Source organism: Phyllostomus discolor, chromosome 12, assembly GCF_004126475.2.
Source record: "Phyllostomus discolor isolate MPI-MPIP mPhyDis1 chromosome 12, mPhyDis1.pri.v3, whole genome shotgun sequence".
In the NCBI taxonomy this organism is placed as follows: domain Eukaryota; kingdom Metazoa; phylum Chordata; class Mammalia; order Chiroptera; family Phyllostomidae; genus Phyllostomus; species Phyllostomus discolor.
Window position 1 is genome coordinate 36,012,148 of NC_040914.2, and position 18,433 is coordinate 36,030,580.

Here is an 18,433-nt window from a genome sequence, read left to right on the forward strand (position 1 = left end):
AACCCAGGTATGTGTCCTGGCTGGGAATCGAACCTGCGATGCTTTGGTTCACAGCCCATGCTCAATCCACTGAGCAACATCAGCCAGGGCTCACAGTCCATTTTCTTGAAGGTTCCAAGTGAGCTGTGAAGAAATTGTATTCTTTACTCGTTGTGCATAAGGTTTCACTAAGTCTGCCTTAGGGTGACCTTATTAATTCTGGTATTCAAATTTATGTGGATTTTTTTTTTTTTTGTATCTTGTGCTAATTTGGTACATTGGTTTTGAAGAGAAGCATGCTTCAATTTTGACTTAGCAATGGTTGGTCGGTCTAGAGCTGTCCATGGTTCTGCCGGTCCTTGTTCTACAGTCTGATATGTTCTCTTGGGTGGGAGGATAAAGCAGCAGCATATCTCCATAATCTGTTATCTTGTAGGTCAGTGTCTAGTGCCCCTTGTTCCTTATAGCTACATCCATTCTGCCTGATCTTAAAATGGATAGTCTAGCTCTCTTTCAGTTTAAATTTTCCTAACATAGTTTTTTCATCCCTTAAGTTTCCATCTTCATCTTTTTTTAATTTTAATTATCGATATATTTGAGTTTAAATTTCCTTTTCTCCTACCAGTTTCATATTTCTTTCTTCCCTTTTTTAAAAATATAGTCAAATATTTTTATCATTTCATACTCAGACCTATCAGCTGGTAAATTATACATGATTTTATTTGTCTCCTAGGGAGTACCACAGAATTTGTCAGTTATCCTAACCCTGACTCATTAGACTCCAATGTAAATTAGTCAATGAGCCACTTTCTAGACGATGCAAGGGCCTTTGAGTCTGTTAGTTCTCTGTGTGTTCTCCTGCTTTGTACATGTTTTTCTGCATTGAAATCACCACGTATTTCATGCCACAGAGAGGAAGATGTTTGTAATACACATAACTGACAAAGAGCTCGTATCTAGAATCTGTGAAGAACTCCTACATGCAATAAAACAAAGACAAACAACTGAATAGAAACTTGGGCAAGGGACTTCTCACAAAACAAGCGTACCCACGTAGCCAATAAATGTTAATTGGTGTTCCAGCTCATCTGTCCTCAGATACATGAAGTTTAGAACCATAGAGACTACTTTGCCACTAGAATGGCTAAATTTTTTTTTAAAGACTGATACTATCAAGTGTTGGCGAAGATGTCACACTTGCCTACGCTTTCTCTTACGTTGTTGTTTAGAAAATATTTTGTATAGCTACTTTAGAAAATTGGCTTAATCTGCTATAGTCGAGAGTTTGCATACCCTGTTACCCAACAGAACCATTCCTAAATACACACCCAACAGAAATGCATACGGGTCCACCAAGAGACGTAGGGAGCAATGCCCAAAGGTGCATTCCCGGTAATAGCCACGCATTGGAAACAACCCAAATGTTTATCCAAAGTAGAGTGGATAACATGGTGATATGTTCCTACAGAGAAAATGGTCCAAGTACTCTTGTGCTTAACGTCACGGGTGACCCTCATACACACAGTCTGCGAAAGAAGCCAGACCCTAAAGAATTCGTTCTGTATGGTTCCATTTACGTAACAGGTGGAGGAAGGGAGGAAAGACTGTGCAAGTCTCCAGTCCAGAATCTCTCCCTTTCCAGAAGTACGTCTTCTATCTTGCATTGTAACATGCGAAATATGCTAATCAGAGGTCCAAGATCCGATAGTTGTTGCCATCTGTTAAGCTCTGACTAATGTTATTTGTGCTTAATGTTGAACAACGTTGCTACAAAATAGTGTAAATTGTCTTCCTCCGCCAGAATCTGGCAGCTCCTCCGAGGGTACTTTCCAAATGAGCAGTGCCAAAGCTTGCCAGCAGGTGGCGTGCCTTGTATGCATCTGTGCAGAATATCCAACATTTCAAGTTCTCAGCTATCCTACGATGTTGCCTTCCGTTTAGCTGAGTTGTTTTTTTTTTAAACTTCGCCACTTTCTGTCCCATCCTGCCTCTTCTCCTTGACCCCGTCGCTGGAACTTGCATGTTTAAACTGATGGCTTTCATTCAGTCACTTGGCTTTGTTCCCTCACTGAGGTGTGAATCCTTTGCCCAAAATGACCTGCTTTAGGAAGTAAGGACTCTTTGGTTCTGTGCTTTGCTGTAGTTACGCTCACAAGGGCAAGAGCCTTTTCTTTTGCCAGGCCTTGGAGGCCAGGCCGTGGAAGGCTGGGATAGTCGCTCAGTCATCTCTCCCGGGATTTGTGTTTCTCTTAAAAGGGTATCTTTTAGGTGCATCTATCTCCATCTGCATTGCCTTTTATGGTGCCCAGCAGGCCCGGCCAGCTCCTCTCCTCGGGCTGCAGAGTGACTCACGCTCCGTGCCTTCCACCCTCGACTGTGGCCTGAAGCGTCATCCTTTGTACCTGTCCGCCTCTCTCCCAGCACCCACCTCATTCGGCTATTATGTATTAACTTGGGAGAGAGTCCACTCATGTATTCCTATCCCTGCAGTTGTTTTAAATGGGGGGTCAAGAAAGTCACAAGCAAAAACGAGCACATTCTTCCCCAGTGATGAGATTATTTTCTCTCCCGGTGACTGATAGCTAGGTCCCCAGAGACAGGCAGCTGCCTCTGCATGGACACCACTGCCCATGCGCTCCCACGATTATTAGAGCAATCTTTCTACGTGGCACGGTTGTGCCGATGCCACAGAGATAGCTGGTCTGCAACACATGGCCGTCTGGGTCTTCTCTCTGATGGCCGGTGTCATCTCTGCAGTCGTCCAAAGCTTGTCCAGAGAGCGCTTGGCCTGGCCTTGCTGTGCTGAACTCTCTCTCACGTGTGCCTGCCCTAAGGAGACTTTCCTCACGCCATCAACAGGACACTCCCCAGGTGTCTCCGAGGAATGGAATGTGCTGCCACTGACAATGTGGGCCTTAGAGCCAGGTGGCCTTGGGGTCAAGTCACCATCCTCTCATCCTCCCTGCTAAAGGGGGAACAACAGACCCTCCCTATTGGTTGCATTGATGATGAAATGGACCCCACGCTAAAGCATCTGGGGGCCCTACATCATAGGCCCTTTAACAAGGAAAGTAGTTATTGCCCCGGGTGGGTAGCTTAGTTAGAGTATCGTCCAGTTATTCCAAGGTTGCAAGTTCGAACCCTGGTCAGACCACATACAAGCATCAGCCAATGAATGCGCAGCTAAGTAGAACAACAGATCGACGTTTCTCTCTGTCTCTCCCCCACCCCGCCCCACCCACCTCATTCCCTAAAAAAATCAGTAAAGTAAAAAAGTAGTTATTATTATTGTCATTGAACATTCTAGTTAAACATTTTTCTTCCTATGATTTCATCCCAGAACTGATTTGGATTTTAAAGCGTGTACTCACCTTACGTGAAGACCCTGGCTTCAAAGGCTGCCCCTGGTGTGCCACATTCTTTCCTGGATTTTTTTTTTTTTGATTTTATTTATTTATTTTTAGAGAGGGGAGGGAGGAAGAGAGAGAGAGAGAGAGAAACATCAATGTGCGGTTGCTGGGGGCCGTGGCCTGCAACCCAGGCATGTGCCCTGGCTGGGAATCAAACCTGGGACACTTTGATTTGCAGCCTGTGCTCAATCCACTGAGCTACACCAGCCAGGGCTGGATTTTTTTCCCCTGTGACTTGAGAAGGCTGTTTTTGCCCTTGTGCTCTCGGACCACCTAAGCTGAAAATCATACAGTGTTATATGTTTCTTTTTTAAAACTTGAGTTTGTTTCTTTATCTTGCTTTCTTTTTTGCATCATTGTGGCCACCAGGTTTGGAGAGTGACTCGAACACCAGCTTTCCAAAGAGGGAAGAAGACGGGGGAGGTTTCTCCCCCCCCCCCCCCCCCCCGACTGCCTGGAAACAGGGAGAAGATCATGGGAGAAACAATGGCCAGTGGGACAGGTGGCCACCTGCCGTCACCTCGTTAGGATGGAATTTTATTTCTGTGTGCTCCCCCCCACAGCATCCCCACCCCTGGCTGTTATCAGGAATTTTGGGGTGCTTCAGTGATAGCCTTCACTTTTCCATCTCACGGTCCTCCCTAAGCACTAAGCAGTCCAGGCAGTAATCTCCAAAATGCACTTCTGCTTTCTGGGCTCAGAATGTATGTATATGTATGTATGTATGTATGTATTTTAGTTCATACCGTTGCCTGGAGGTCTTTGATCTCTTGGTTGCACCTCTGTGGTTGTGTCTCTTTAATGAGTCACTTTCTCTGCATTTAGCTTTCGGGACGTAGAGGCTCTGACATAAGGTCATGTGTTCAAAGGCCCTGCTCCTCCCCGTCTCGCCCCTGGGAGATGCCCTGCTGCTCCCGGAAGAGGCGTCCCTGCCGTCAGCCTCTCCTTGGGACACAGCTTGGCCAGAACGCTCTGAGCCTGTGCACCCAGGATTTGTTTCCTCTGGCACATTTTCTCACCCTGTAGTCCTGGGGTTGGAGAGAGGCTCTTGACTTACATTCAGTCTGATTTCTTTTTTTTTTTTTTTAATTATTTACTTTCAGGGAGAGGGGAAGGGAGGGAGGAAGAGAGGAAGAGAAACATCGAGCTATCAGCTGCCTCTCAAGTGCCCCCTACTGGGGACCTGGCCCACAGCCCAGGCATGTGCCCTGATGGGGAATCAAACCAGCAACTCTTAGGTTCTCAGGCCTGTGCTCAATCCACTGAGCCACACCAATCAAGGCTGCATTTTCTTTTCTTTTTTTTTTTAAGATTTTATTTATTCATTTTTAGAGAGGGAAGGGAGGGAGAAAGAGAGAGAGAGAGAGAAACATCAATGTGCAGTTGCTGGGGGTCATGGCCTGCAACCCAGGCATGTACTCTGAGTGGGAATCGAACCTGCGATACTTTGGTTCCCAGCCTGCGCTCAATCCACTGAGCTACACCAGCCAGGGCTAGGGCCGCATCTTCAGTATTTTCTCTTTTAACTATTCTAAAAATGATCACTTTGATTTTTTTAGGTTGTATCAAAGTCAGAAGAGATCAAAAGAAGCTCTGCCCCACTACCAAGAGGCCTTAGAATATACTGAGATCAGCAAAGGGGACAACAGTCCTGAGTGCGTGCCAATCCTGAGGGAGCTGGCAGGTGCAGAGCAGGCCCTGAAGCAGCATGACACGGCCATCAACCACCTCTTGCAGGTAAGCGGCAACCTGCCGGCCACCAGAGCTGTTCTAGACCCAAGGCTTTGCATGCACACGGCGACAGAGCAGCTCTGAAAACGCCCGCCTTTGCTATCTGCGCCGATAAGCAGAGCCCACGGCCTGGGGTGGATGTTCAGCAAGTGTCTTCGTATAGACGGCCCAGTGGGTGCTTGTGGGATAGCGGTCCTCCATTTCCAGGTGCGCCTTCCACAGACAGCCCGCGAGTCCCTGAAGATGGCGTTTGGAGTACTAGGTGCGCAGTCTAAGCATCTGTGATGGAACCGGTTAGGGTTCTTCTCCACTACAGGCTAACGTCTTGACCCAAAGCTGCTTAGAGGTGGCATCCTCTAGCTGCTGCTCCACTTAGCCTTCCTGAGGTTGCTCTGCGAGTGTGTCATCAGGGTGCCTCAGCAAAGACAACTGATCGGATGTCTACCTGGACAGAGAGACGATTTTAAGGAATTAGCCCACGTGATTGTAGGGGCCAGCAGGTCGGAAACCCGGAAGGGAGGCAGGCCAGCTGCAGCGCAAGCAAGAAGACCCAGTCTCGAGGGAGAATCCCTTCTTTGGGAAACCTGGGCTTTTTGCTCTTTAGGCCTTGAACTCCTGTCGTCGTGGGTAACGCTCTTAACTCAAAGTCTACAGGCGGGAAATGTTCGTCTCTGCTACAGAGTGCATTCCCAGCAATTTCTGGACCCGAGTTTGCCTTAACAGTGGGGCGCTGTGGCCTAGCCACGCTGGCCCATGAAGATGACCTGTCGCAGGGAGTTGCATGTTTTTGTATCGGGTCATCTGCTGAAAGCACATTTTAAATCGTTTTCTAGGAGAATTCTTTCCTGGTAAAGTTGTCAACTATAGATGAATTCACGCCTATTCTTTGCCAATGAGATATGATGGCATGGCACTGAGAGTTCTTCATGGCTATTTTTTTTTAAAGATTTTATTTATTTATTTTTAGAGAGGGAAAGGAGGGAGAAAGAGAGAGATAAACATCAATGTGTGGTTGCTGGGGGCCGTGGCCTGCAACCCAGGCATGTGCCCTGATGGGGAATCGAACCTGTGATGCTTTGGTTCACAGCCCGTGCTCAATCCACTGAGCTACGCCAGCCAGGGCTTATGGCTATTTTTAAATTTATCTGACCTTTGTCTTCCCAGCCATAGGCTATCAGAATGTCCCGTTCCATCACTTTATCTGGGTTCCCTCTCTCAAATATTACTACCGCCCTAGGACGTATTATGATTTCCAGTTTATAGGCAGGGAAGGTCAAGTGTGAGAAAGGTTGACTGTGAGGCCCAGGGGTCCCATTCATGCCCATCAGTGGCATGACCCAAACTCGAACTGAGTACATTTCAGAGGAATTATTCTGGCTGGTGCGTAGAGAGTGGATCAGGGAGGACGTGCTGGAGTGAAAGGGCAGGGACCAGCCAGGGGGCCGTTGAAGAGCACAGTGGCGTGAACTAGGACACTGACGGGACGGTGAGGAGAAGCAGGTGGACTGGACAAAGACTCGGGAGGCTGATTGGAGGTGGGCCCAAGATGGAAGGGGAAGGGGAGGGGTCAAAGGTGACTCCTGGTTTTGGGGCCTGAACAACCGAGTGGATGTCTGTGGCCTGGACACAGGGAGAGCATGTGGCGCTGGGTGATGGAGGGGTGGCGAGCGCAGGTCACGAGGGCAAGGCTGGGCCACCGCCGGGGAGGCAGGCAAGTGGGAGTGACAGCTGCACCGTTTAACGGTGAGGCCTGGAGCTCGGCCAGGAGGTCCGGAAGTCCACTACTCGGACACAGTAACTGGGTAACCTGGCGAAGGACACAGACACATGTGCAAGAAAAACATGAGAAAAAGTGAAAATGAAGGAGATACCGTCTAGCCCACAGGTGGCACACACAAGGCTCATGGGTGAATCCGGCCCTCCACCTGGTTTTATCCGGCCCGGCACCTTGTTTCTACCCGGCAGCAGTGCCGAGCTCCTTGCTCCTAGTTAAGGAGTAGCTACATGTAGACAGTCCTAGAATCACATTCAGTCCTTTGGAGGCAACCATGAGGCTGATGTGGTCCCCAGTGACAATGAGTTCGAGGCCCTTGTTCTAGGTGTTTTGAGTGCTTTCGCTGTTAAGGAGGACGGGCGTCGGGAGGATCAGGAGTTCATATTCGTAAAGCGCTTGGCACAGTGTCTGACATACCGTGGCACTTGGGCATTTTTTAAAAAATTTCTCTTTCCTTTGCTTTTCCTCCTTTTCTTTCCCTTCACTGATGACCTGGCCGTGGGAAACACGGAGGCAACGGGAAGCACAGAAACCCGATCGTAGAGTGAGGTCATAAATGTGGGCGCCTGGTCCCAGAGGTGCTAGGAGGTGAGGAGGCCTGGCCGGGCGGAGGCAGGAACGTGTGTCTAGGCCTGAAGGGGAGACAGAGCTGGGCACTCAGGGCACCTCGAGGTGCTGGGTCTTAGGGGTGCTCTGTATCCAGGAGAGAGAGGAATTCCCTCATCTGCATAATGCTTGTCAAGTTGGATAGGTTGTTTGTTCTTGAGGTTCGTAAAGATGAGAGAGTGCCAACAAATGCTTGCTCATCATTATTAAAGAGATCGCTTGGTGAAGTGATCAAAATAGCACTGGCTCTGAAATCAGGAGATCTGACTTGGAGTTCAGAGTCTTCTGTTTGATTGTACAAGTCACTTAATCTCTCAAGAAAAGAAAAAAGAGCCCTGGCTGGTTTGGCTCAGTGGATTGAGCACCAGCCTGTGACCCAAAGGGTCGCTGGTTCGATTCCCAGTCAGGACACGTGTCTGGGTTGTGGGCCAGGTCCCCAGTAGGGAGCATGTGAGAGGCAACCACACATTGATGTTTCTCTCCCTCTCTTTCTCCCTCCCTTCCCCTCTCTCTGAAGGCAAATAAATAAAATCTTAAAAAGAAAAAGAAAAAAAAAAGACCCTATCTACTTCATGGAACCACTCAAGGGTTCAAGACAGAAAGTGCATTGTTCCCAGTACAAGCTACTTTTATTTACTAACTCTCATTATTAAACACTTATCAGGGCTCCCCTTTTCTCTAGGAGCTTTTACCTAAGGCTCAGAAAGGTTCCGTGTGCCCACAGCTCTTCGGGGGAGCTGGTGTCGAAAAGCCATCTATTAAACACACACCAAGAGAAGGGGTTTTATTATTTCCCATCTTGTTTTCCACCCCGCATTCCTTTGCAGTGAGAGAAACACCCAGAGAGAAAAGACCTTTCATTTTCTGCAGAACGTAGAGAAGTTCCAAAGCATTTTATGAACTGACCCGTTAAAATGGAGGAGAAAAACAAGCCCCACTGAACCACCCATGGGGGGAGGCAGCCGTTCTGGGGGACGCATCAAAGAGCTGTCAGGGCCCCTCGGTGCCTCGGCAGCCGTGGGGCTGCGAGAAAGCCACACAGATGGGATTGTTCCTGAAACTCCCCCTGGCAGCTTTTGGCAGGGGAACCTTATTTTCCTATCCAAAAGGAAAGTTGCAGGGTTTCTTTCGTTCCCGGGAGCCAGAGTGTTGCTTGCGGGGGTGGGGGATGTTTTCTGGGGGTGCACACGAGCACCACGCTGGCTTGCGCCCCTTCTTCACAACTCGGACACTTGAGTTGCATCTCTCTCGTTGCGGTTTGCCGAGCAGCGCCTCTGCTGCTGCTGCTGCTCAGAAGTTCCCAGATTTGGGGGAGTCTGACTGGCAAATGTAATGAGGTAATTTAGCCTGTCGGTTACTCTGCCGAAGACGCGGAGGTCAGGGAGTCCTGATGCAGGTCCCTTGCCCACAGCGGCCAGGCCCAGGCTGGTAGCTGCTCACCCCCGACTCCGGGCAGGTTCCGGCTGCTCCGCGGATGGCGCCGCTTCTGATTGGTTCCTGTTCGCTGCGGTGTGTTTGCTGGAACGCGCTGGCGTTACTTTCAAAATGTCTGAGAATATCAGCCTTTTTTTTTTATTAGAAAAGATGCAGAGTACAATTATTACCATGTCATGCATTATGAAAATATTCTAAGAATGACATCATCCAGGTTCCATACTGTTTCTTTTCAAACAATAACTATTTTTTAATAAAACAGTATTTCTTTTTTTTTTTTAAAGATTTTTTCTATTTATTTATTTTTAGAGAGGGAAGGGAGGGAGAAAGAAAGAGAGAGAAACATCAATGTGTGGTTGCTAGGGGCTGTGGCCTGCAACCCAGGCATGTGCCCTGACTGGGAATCGAACCTGCAATGCTTTGGTTCACAGGCTGAGCTCAATCCACTGAGCTACGCCAGCCAGGGCAAAAACAGTATTTCTTTATATGTATACAAAAAAAAAAAATCAAGCCATACAGGAAAATACAAAGGCATGACTTACAAGCCGTTCCAGGCCTCCCCTCCCCAAAGCAGCTGACACTGACCCCCGTAGCATCTCTCCTCTGAGGATGTACAGACTGGGGGGCAGGCAGAGGAGGGGAAAGAGAATCTGATGCATTTGACAGCATGAAAGTGAAAAACCCCGCTGTGACAAAATACAGGCAAGTCCAAAAATAATTGTCAAAGCGGGGAAAATATAGAAAGAGTTCTTAGACAATCTGTAACACAGCTCTCTCTAAATATGGACAAGAGACAAGCCCAGATAACTTACAGCAGCAGAAACACGAAAGGCCAGTAACCACACAAAAATAACCCTGAGGCTCGTTTGTTACGAAAGAAGTGTCATTGAACCTGGGAGATGCCGTTGTTCACCTACCTGTGAGCAAAGTAAGGAAGTTTGAAGGTTCTGGCGATGGCCAGGGTGTGGGGAAGCCAGAGTCCTCATGCCCTGCTGGTGGGGCCGGGGGTTGGCACCTCGCTGGGGGAAAGCAATTGATATCCCCCCTCCAGTTTCAAAACGCAGTGATCATTCGACTCATCAGGGCCAGAAACTTGCCTCACAGATAGCTGTGTACCAGGGTGCAAAGCTCTCTGGGCAGTGACCTAATGTCGTTGACAATAGCGAACAATTAGAAATACCCTGCGCTCCATTCGTAGGGGGCTGATGATGGAATTAGGATGCAATACTCTAGAGCAGGGGTGTCTGCCCCGCGCCCCTCGGGCTGCCCGCGGCCCAGGGTGGCTATGAATGCAGCCCAACACAACATCATAAATTTTCTTAAAACGTGATGAGATTTTTTTGTTTGTGATTATGTGTCACAGTGTCTTTAACGTGTGACAACAAGTTGTGTCTGGCCTGAGACAACTCTTCTTCTCCCAGCATGGCCCAGAGACGCCAAAAGGTTGGACACCCATGCAAGCTGCTAAGAGCAAGGGGATGGCCGTGTAGGATCTGACATGAAGGATGTTCAGAGTGTATTATTAATTCCCAAAGCCGGGTGTGGTCCAGAAGGTTCTTTCAGTCAGCAGCTGATGAAACTCTGCCCTCTGGTGGGCTCTGTGAGTGTGACGGAAGGTTCCGGGGTCAGGAGCCCTGCCCATAAGGGGCAACCTAGTGAGTGACAGAGGCCTCCGTTAGATAACCCACAGGTGAACCTCAAGCTGCAACCGCCACATGCGCCACAGGGAGAGAAGTACCAGGGGTCAATGTTTCCGTAAGGAGACACCCAAAGGTGGGGGGGAGGAGAGAAGAGGCATTGGGGAGAGAGCCCAGAGGGCGAGGTGGGCGGAGATAAAGGCGGGGCCAGGTTATGACTCCACGTGTGTGTGTGTGTGTGTGTGTGTGTGTGTGAGAACGTGTGCCTATCTACGTGCGCATGTCTGTATAGAGCATCTCGGCATTTCTGAGAGGATGCACAGGGCACTGTTGACAGCGGTGACATGTAAGGAATCAGACTAGGAGAGGGGGGAAACAAGGGTGACAGGAGGAAGGGGGCATTGACAATCGCGTTCCCTCTTTTCTCCCACTGAGGATTTTAAAATTACGTGCAGGTGTGACTGTGTGAATGTAAACACGTAGTTCAGTTTTAAGAGAGCACGTACTCGGAACTACAGGAGGGGGAACATGGTAGCCCCTGGCACGTCTATTTTGGTGCTAACCTTGCAGAGAGAGAGGAGGGCCTTTCCTCTCCAGCCCTCCGGAGGAGCTAAAATTGACAGCTGGAGAGCCGCCAGCGAGGGCTCTCTCTGACTATTAAAAGAAACGAGCTGGGTCCAGGGCCCTGAGAACTCCGTTTTCCAATGACTCGTACACCCAGTGAGTTCCCTTTCATCGGCTCCCCCGGGGATTCCCAGCCCGCCTCCAGCTGCCCCACGAGGCTGTGGTGTGTGCAGCCTTGAAAGGCTTCCCCATTGGGCAGAGATAGGACGGGAAAGGAAGTGGTCCCCTTGGGCTTCAGCGTGACCCAATCTTGTACGGTCAAAGGGGGCAGAAACAAAGCACAAGGGTGGGCAGAAGCAGGGCCGCAGCGGTGAGCACAGGAACCACCACGTGCATTCTTGCGTGACCAGTCACTGACGTCAGTATTCACTGGTACTGCAGCTGGAAATCTCCTTTGGCCCACGCCCGTGTGAAGTCATTGTGAATTTGAGGTTGTTTTTTTTTTTAAGATTTTATTTTACTTATTTTTAGAGAGGGAAGGGAGGGCGAGAGAGAGAGAGAGAGAGAGAGAGACATGAATGTGCAGGTGCTGGGGGTCATGGCCTGCAACCCAGGCGTGTGCCCTGACTGGGAATCGAACCTGCGACACTTTGGTTCACAGCCCGCGCTCAATCCACTGAGCTTTGCCAGCCAGGGCATGAATTTGAGTTTTAATCTCAAATCCTGTGCATTGAAGGTCTTGGTAACAACACGAGTTAAATCTTTTCTGGGCTCCCAGGATGCTCTCTTCAATCTCAGATTGTAGAGATCGTTGACCCAGGGCACAAACACAGAATAAGCGTGATTCAGTTCGCATTTGGGTGGAGTAGGCTGTTCCCCGCTCTCTCTCTCTGCGTTTTCTTTGCCCTGAGCTCGGAACACTCGGTCCTTTGATTCCGTCCCTGGGGCATCCGTCGTTTTCACTTGCACGCCTTTCCGGAGGGCCCCATGTTTGAAAAGCATTTCAAGTCAGAGCTCATGGCCAAACTGAGGAAGATGGCTACTCTGGGGGCTGCCAGAATCACTTCTTCGACTTATTTATACTCCATGATAACAAACATACTTATTGTTGGCGTTTACGAATACAAAACCCTGATGGATCGAACACGGCAGTACGAGTTAGGACCAGCCCCCTTGGCTGGGAGTGGCCCCTGTCAAGGGGCATCCGGAGCTACGAACTCAGCTGCCTTTAACATGCGACCAATGTGGAGACCGCCCACAGTGTGCCCTGATGACCGTCTCAGAAACGCATTCAGCAGGCCATCCGAGGAGCCAGTCTCTGTGGCTCCCCTGTCTCGCTGCTTGGCGTGGACTGGAAGGTTGCAGTGGTGTGGCTCTGACCTCCTAGGCCAGCTCCCGTGGCCTCGTCACCGCTCCTGAATGCATCCAGGGGCGCCACCGAGTGCGCTGGCATCATGAGTGAGTCCGCCCCTGTGGGCCAGGGCGGGGCGAGCCGCAGCTCTCCCAACGTAGTGGGAGAAGCAAGACACCCATTCCCTCAGCAACCTCTGCTGTCTCCCCTACAAAACGAGGGCAAGGAAAATGGCCAGAGAAATTAAAAATGGCCATCACGAATGAAAGAGAATTGAAGTGTGCGGCTTCAATGTCAGTCGTCGGCAGTCTGTGTGGCTGAACCCCATCCAGTTGTCTTTAAACTCACCGTGTTCGGGTCGCTCTGGTGCGCCGGTTAACTGCGAGCTCCCCGCCCTCATGCGCTGGACTGTTGTATGACCTCCTGTTTTCCGTTTCCTCCCGCGCCGCCCACTTTCCTGGCCGCCGCCGCCCCTGTAGTGGGCGACCTGTGCATGTCTGTTCGTCGGGTGCATGGGAACGTGTTACTAATACGCGTTTTTAAAACTCCCCGTGTTGACAGGCAGATGAGGAGTGACTGTGCCTTTTTTATTTGTTTCTGTGTTTTATTTGAAGCGATGTATTTGATTTGAGAGGATTATCATTATTATATGACAATCACAGGATCACAGGGTTGTGTTCTTTAAAGAATTGCGAGCACGGGCTGCGAACCAAAGTGTCACAGGTTCGATTCCCAGTCAGGGCACATGCCTGGGTTGCAGGCCATGGCCCCCAGCAACCGCACATTGACGTTTCTCTCTCTCTCTCTCCTTCTCCCTCCTTTCCCTCTCTAAAAAATAAATAAATAAAATCTTAAAAAAAAAAAAAAAGAATTAGAGCTAAGTTAGGACAAAAATTTTTTTAAATGTTAAAAAAAAAGAATTGCAACGCAGGCTTTATTTTCAAGGAACCAAGCTGTGCTCTCTGCTGGGAGCTCTCTCTCATCGGCCAGTTTGCAGAGAAGGCAAGCAACTGGGCTGGCTGGACAAGGCCCAGGGCTGGAGCAGGGGGATCCAGCTTTTTGTGGGGGAGGCTACTAGGAGGGGGCGGTCCCCCTTGCTAGGCTGACCAGTGGGCAGGGGGGCTGGGCTTGCCCCCTTCCTCTGCACAGTGCTGTCACTGTCTAATTGATCGATCACCTTCCTCCTGAATCCTACCCACTCCTCTGCTGACGCTGCCCCCATGGGTACATACATTTCTAAATGGTTTCCTCAGCGATGGGCCCTGCCCACCTGGACTCAGTGCCCGGTGCTTTCTCCCTGTCTCCCACTGCACAATGCTCTTAAAGCCTGTCTCTCCCACGAGGGGACTGTGCTTCCACAGAAGTCATGTTGTCCCGCTTGCTAGAAAGTTCCTTGGCCTTCTGCTTATCCCTGCAAGAGCAGCGAGTCCCCTGTTGCCGCTGCCATGCAGGTAAACAGGTGTGTTTGTTTCTTCTTCCCGTGGCGGCAGGCGCACCGCATCGTCCTGAGTGGGGAGCCATCCGAAGAGGAAGCAGCCGTGTCCGCGCACTGGGTCGCCCGCGCTGCCCTCGCTTCTGGGAGGCTGGAGTACCACGGTGAGGGCCCGCCTTCCTGGGCCAGATGGATGGATGGATGGATGGATGGATGGGTGAGCGGGTGGGCAGAGCTGTGACACAGGTCCAACGGAAGCTCTTGTGGCTTTATCCAGCCCTCTGTAGCGGTGTCCTTCAGGTTTCTATCCCTGCTCAGCCTTCCTCTGCTCTTTGATTTTCAGATACAGTCAATCTTCATCCAAACATAGCTTTCACAAGCCCCAGAGAACTCGTGCTGGACCCACAGGGAAATCTCCGCTTTCACGGGTGTCTATTTTTAAAGATTGCTGTGCAGTTGCCGCTGCAGCAGATCTGGCCCGCTGGAACCCTCGTCCAGTCTTGCGCAGCGCTGAGCTTCCAGTTAGGATGGCCTGGCGCGGTGGCGGGACTCCAGAGGGAAGCTGCCCATTGTGACTCAGAGGGTTTTTCTTAGCCGCACAAAAAGGGTGAGCTTGGGGAGTTCTTTCCTCCCCCACCCTGGGGCCAGAGCCTACAGCATGCCTCTGTTGAGGAAGGACACTCGTTCTAGTGACTTTGTTTTCAGTCAGAATGTTCAGGAACAGAGGACAATGCACAAAGAGGGCCTGGGGTATGTTCCAAGATGTCAGATAAAGAATTGTAGAAGAGTAAAACAAGGGCCCATGAGCCAGCAAGCCCAGCATCAGTTCCAGGACAGCCTGGGGCTGGGCTGGGATTGGGGGACAGGAGTGGAGCTAAAATAAGGAGGAGGCTGGTGAGGGCCTGGATGGCAGAACCGAGGCCTCCCTGAGCCGTCTGCTCTGCTCGGGTCTCTGGGCCAGGCTGTAGCTCCCATCTGGGGCGGGGCTGGTGCAGATTCGGGTTTACTTGTCTGTCTAGCCTGCCTTGTCAATTCCTCCTGGTCTTCCGGAGCTTGGAGCAGCTTTCAGGGTGGGAGGAGCCTGTTTGGGAACACAGAGAGAAGGCGGCAGCCTCTCTGCCCCTCACTCCTTAGGACACGCCTTACATAACAATCGATTTCCTCCAAGGAGCCAACATTTTGAGCAGCTTAATGGTGCCTAAAATTCCTTTAATGGGGGGAACAGCCTCCCATTCCACCACTGCTACAAGGCACTTAAAATGCAAATGCATGCTTGATGGAAACCCTGGAATAGCAGGAGCCACAAATCTAAGTGTCTGTAGGAACCAGCTAAGCAATGTAAGTGAAGTGGGTAGTTATTAGAAGCAATAGCTCTGGCTGGTATGGCTCAGTGGTTGAGCTCCTGTCTACAAATCAAGGGGTTGCTGGTTCGATTCCTAATCAGGGCACATGCCTGGGTTTTGGGCCAGGTCCCCAGTAGGGGGGAGTGCAAGAGGCAACTACACACTGATATGTCTCTCCCTCTCTTTCCCTCTCCCTTCCCCTCTCTAAAAAATACAGTAAATGAAGTCTTTTTAAAAAATTAAGAAAAAAAAAGAAGCAATAGCAGCAGCAAGCATACATGGCAGGTACTTTGGTGGCTGCACAGGGAGAGAGACAGTAGGGAGTGGTGAGGACTGTGGCAAACTGGAGAAACCTGTACCTGTCCAAAGCGAGCAGCTGTTCCTCAGCACCAGCCCATCACTGTCCTGTAGACGGCAGGCTCATTAGGCCGGCAGCTCATCTGCTTTTTCCAGAGAAAGTGGAAATCTGGATTTTTATGTGAAATTGGTTCCTAATCGGGGGTAACTAGCTCAGATATATTCCAGGCTCTGAGAGAGACAGAACACGTGTGAGGGCTGGGCCCGTGCCCACAGAGCCCGGTGTGATGAGAGGTGGTCAGGTCCCGTGGGCTCCACCGTGTGCTGAGGAAACTCCCGTGCATGGAGTCTCAGCCCTGCTCTCCTGGGCCTACACCTGCCTGTGCTGAGTACGGGGGAGTTTTTTATTGTTGATTTTTTTTTTAAAGAATAATTAATGAGTGTCCCAGGTTCAATTCCCAGCCAGGGTACATTCCTGGGTTGCAGGCCATAACCCCCAGCAACCGCACATTGATGTTTCTCTCTCTCTCTCTTTCTCCCTCCCTTCCCTCTCTAAAAATAAATGAATAAAATCTTTAAAAAAAAAAAAAGAATAATTAATGAGAAAAACATTTCTCACCTGGGGAGTCTCCACAGCCTGCCTGCGGCATGCCCATGGAAGGTATTGCCCTCTGATTAAAAAAAAAAACTCACCGCTAAGAAGCCTGCATGCTTCAGGCTGCTCGCTCAAGCTGCTCCCTGTGCTCCAAGCCCCACCCCCCCCCACCGGCCCCCACATTCCTCACGCAGACGAGACTGCCCTAGAAGTCAGGGAGGAGGCCGATTGCAAAAAGACTCCTGATTCGGGCTCCTGGAATGTCACTAACCTGGGCCAGGCCGGCCCCCCGGAGCAGCCATAGACAAACTTGGTATCCACAGCTCGCCCAACCCTGCTCAGCAGTGTTCAGGGCACTGGCCACGGGTTTATAACTCTTCTCGTAAAGGACATTATTAAAATGGAATGGGTTGGAGCCAAGTACATCTCAGTGTAAACCTTGGAGAGGCAGAGGCTGCTGAGCGCAGGCGGCCTTGTTTGGAAGCGGCCCCATCCTCGGCCCAGGCCCCAGTGGCCCGGGAAGCTCCCAGAGACATCAAAACGGAACGGGCTGTGCCCCCTCTGAGCCTTGGGGGCAGGGGGCGGGACCCCTGGCTGTATGGACCAAACTCGGGAGTGTGGGGTACATTCTTGATATAATTCCCTGTGCACAAACACGTTCATCTCCCCAGCTGGCCCTCGCTGGAACCAGTCCCTCTCCTCATTTTGCACCATAGACATGAGCTCTGCATTTCACACTAAACTCTGTATCTTCACTGAGCTCCTCTTTTTCACCCTACACAACCCTCCCTTTTCTCAACTCTCCCTCCTGGGCCCTGCCTTATCGGCTTGCCCCATGCCCTGCTTACTGGGTGGCTGATGGTCCTTGAGTCCTGTCACCAGGGGTCCAGGGCCCCGGGAAGCCCCAGAGGACAGGAAGGTGCGACTGCAGGGGTGGGCAGCCCTTGGGGCGGGCAGGGAGGAGGGAGTGTGGCCTCTTCATCACCCCGAGTCAGTGTTGTTGGTCTCTCTTCCCAGACGGACCACCTGGGGCAGAGCTGAAACCCTGTCGGGCTTTGCTTGCATGTTTGTGTCAGAACCAAGTCTGCGGCTTCCGTCCTCTCCCGGGGAGGGTTAGGGCGTGCGTGCTCTGAAGCCCCTTGGTGAGGCTCCAGTGTTTTAGCTCAGTGCTGGCTCGTGAGCTGTGTTCCTGTGTTCAGAACTGCTCAGAAAAGCCTGCTGTCTACACCCCTGCCTCAACTTCAAAGAGGGTTTTAGGGCAGCTTGTGGAAAACATATATGCTCCCCCAAGACGAGGACCCAGGACCATAGGCATGAGGCTGCTGGACACCTGGCCACTCCCTGGGTGGCCCCAAGGGGTGGTGGGGTCTGGCCTGGCCCTGATCACCTTCCTGGTGGTGAGCAGGGGTGAGGCCGGAGGAGACGGCCCTAGACTTCCTGGGACCACACGGCTGCCCCCCTGGAAGCCACACTCGGGCCCTCTGAAAGAGAGGGCCCCCAGCATGGAGAAAGCCCGCCCTGGCCATCGTCCTCGGACTGCCCCCACGCCCCACCCCAGCCCGGCGGGTTCCCTCAGGCCGGCCCCCAGCAGGCTGGCTGCACATGGGCTCTGTCCCTTCGCTGGCTGGGGGAATGCCAAGCGAGGCCTTAAGACTTTCCATTTCCAAACAGTTCCCTGAGGTCCTTCATGCCTTTGCAGTCAGTGCAGAGTGCACACCATTTCCCAAGGCTGTCACAAAAGATAATTGTCGCCCCGCACACGCAGGCCTCCCTCTTAATGAAAGCGGCCCTCGCTGGCCCAGCGCTGGCCTGGGACAGGCGGCCTCCAGCCCGAGAGCCCAGCGTCACTGGGATTTGTTTTAATTAAACGTGTCCTGACCCCCAGAGGGCCAAGTTGACCCTGTGTTCCCCCTGCTCTGTGGGCCAAGCCTTGCTTTCCCATGCCTGTGCGGGAGCGTGCGGGCAGGACAGAGTCCCCGGGGCCCTGAGGGGACCTTCGGCCACCCTGCCCACTGGGCCACACTTCCTCCCTCATCTCTGGCCTTTCTACTGCAGTGGAAGTGGCAGGTTCATGGCCTTGCCCTGTGCCCCCAGGGCTCAGATGGATAAGCTCAGTCATGCTGTTCCGCTTTAGAAAATGACCTCACCCTCCGCCCAGGCCACTGGCATCAGGTTGCAGAGGATTCTAGAAGCAGTGTTTAAAGATAGGGATGGCCTTGTGTCCCAGCACAGGGGGCGGGCTGGGAGGTGGCATCCCACCCACCCTGCTGGGACTTTCTG

General features: G+C 51.3%; 1 protein-coding gene across 4 annotated transcripts in view; it reads left to right on the plus strand.

Moving 5' to 3' along the window:
- TTC23 (tetratricopeptide repeat domain 23) overlaps window positions 1-18,433 on the plus strand; it is a 47,529-nt gene that overhangs the window by 11,187 nt on the left and 17,909 nt on the right. For all 4 annotated transcript variants that reach the window (XM_036012978.1, XM_036012975.1, XM_028502419.2 and 1 more), the window contains exons 6-7: window positions 4,949-5,126; window positions 13,977-14,082. In XM_036012978.1, the coding sequence (XP_035868871.1) occupies window positions 4,949-5,126; window positions 13,977-14,082 (284 nt within the window). The remainder of the gene's footprint in view (window positions 1-4,948; window positions 5,127-13,976; window positions 14,083-18,433) is intronic.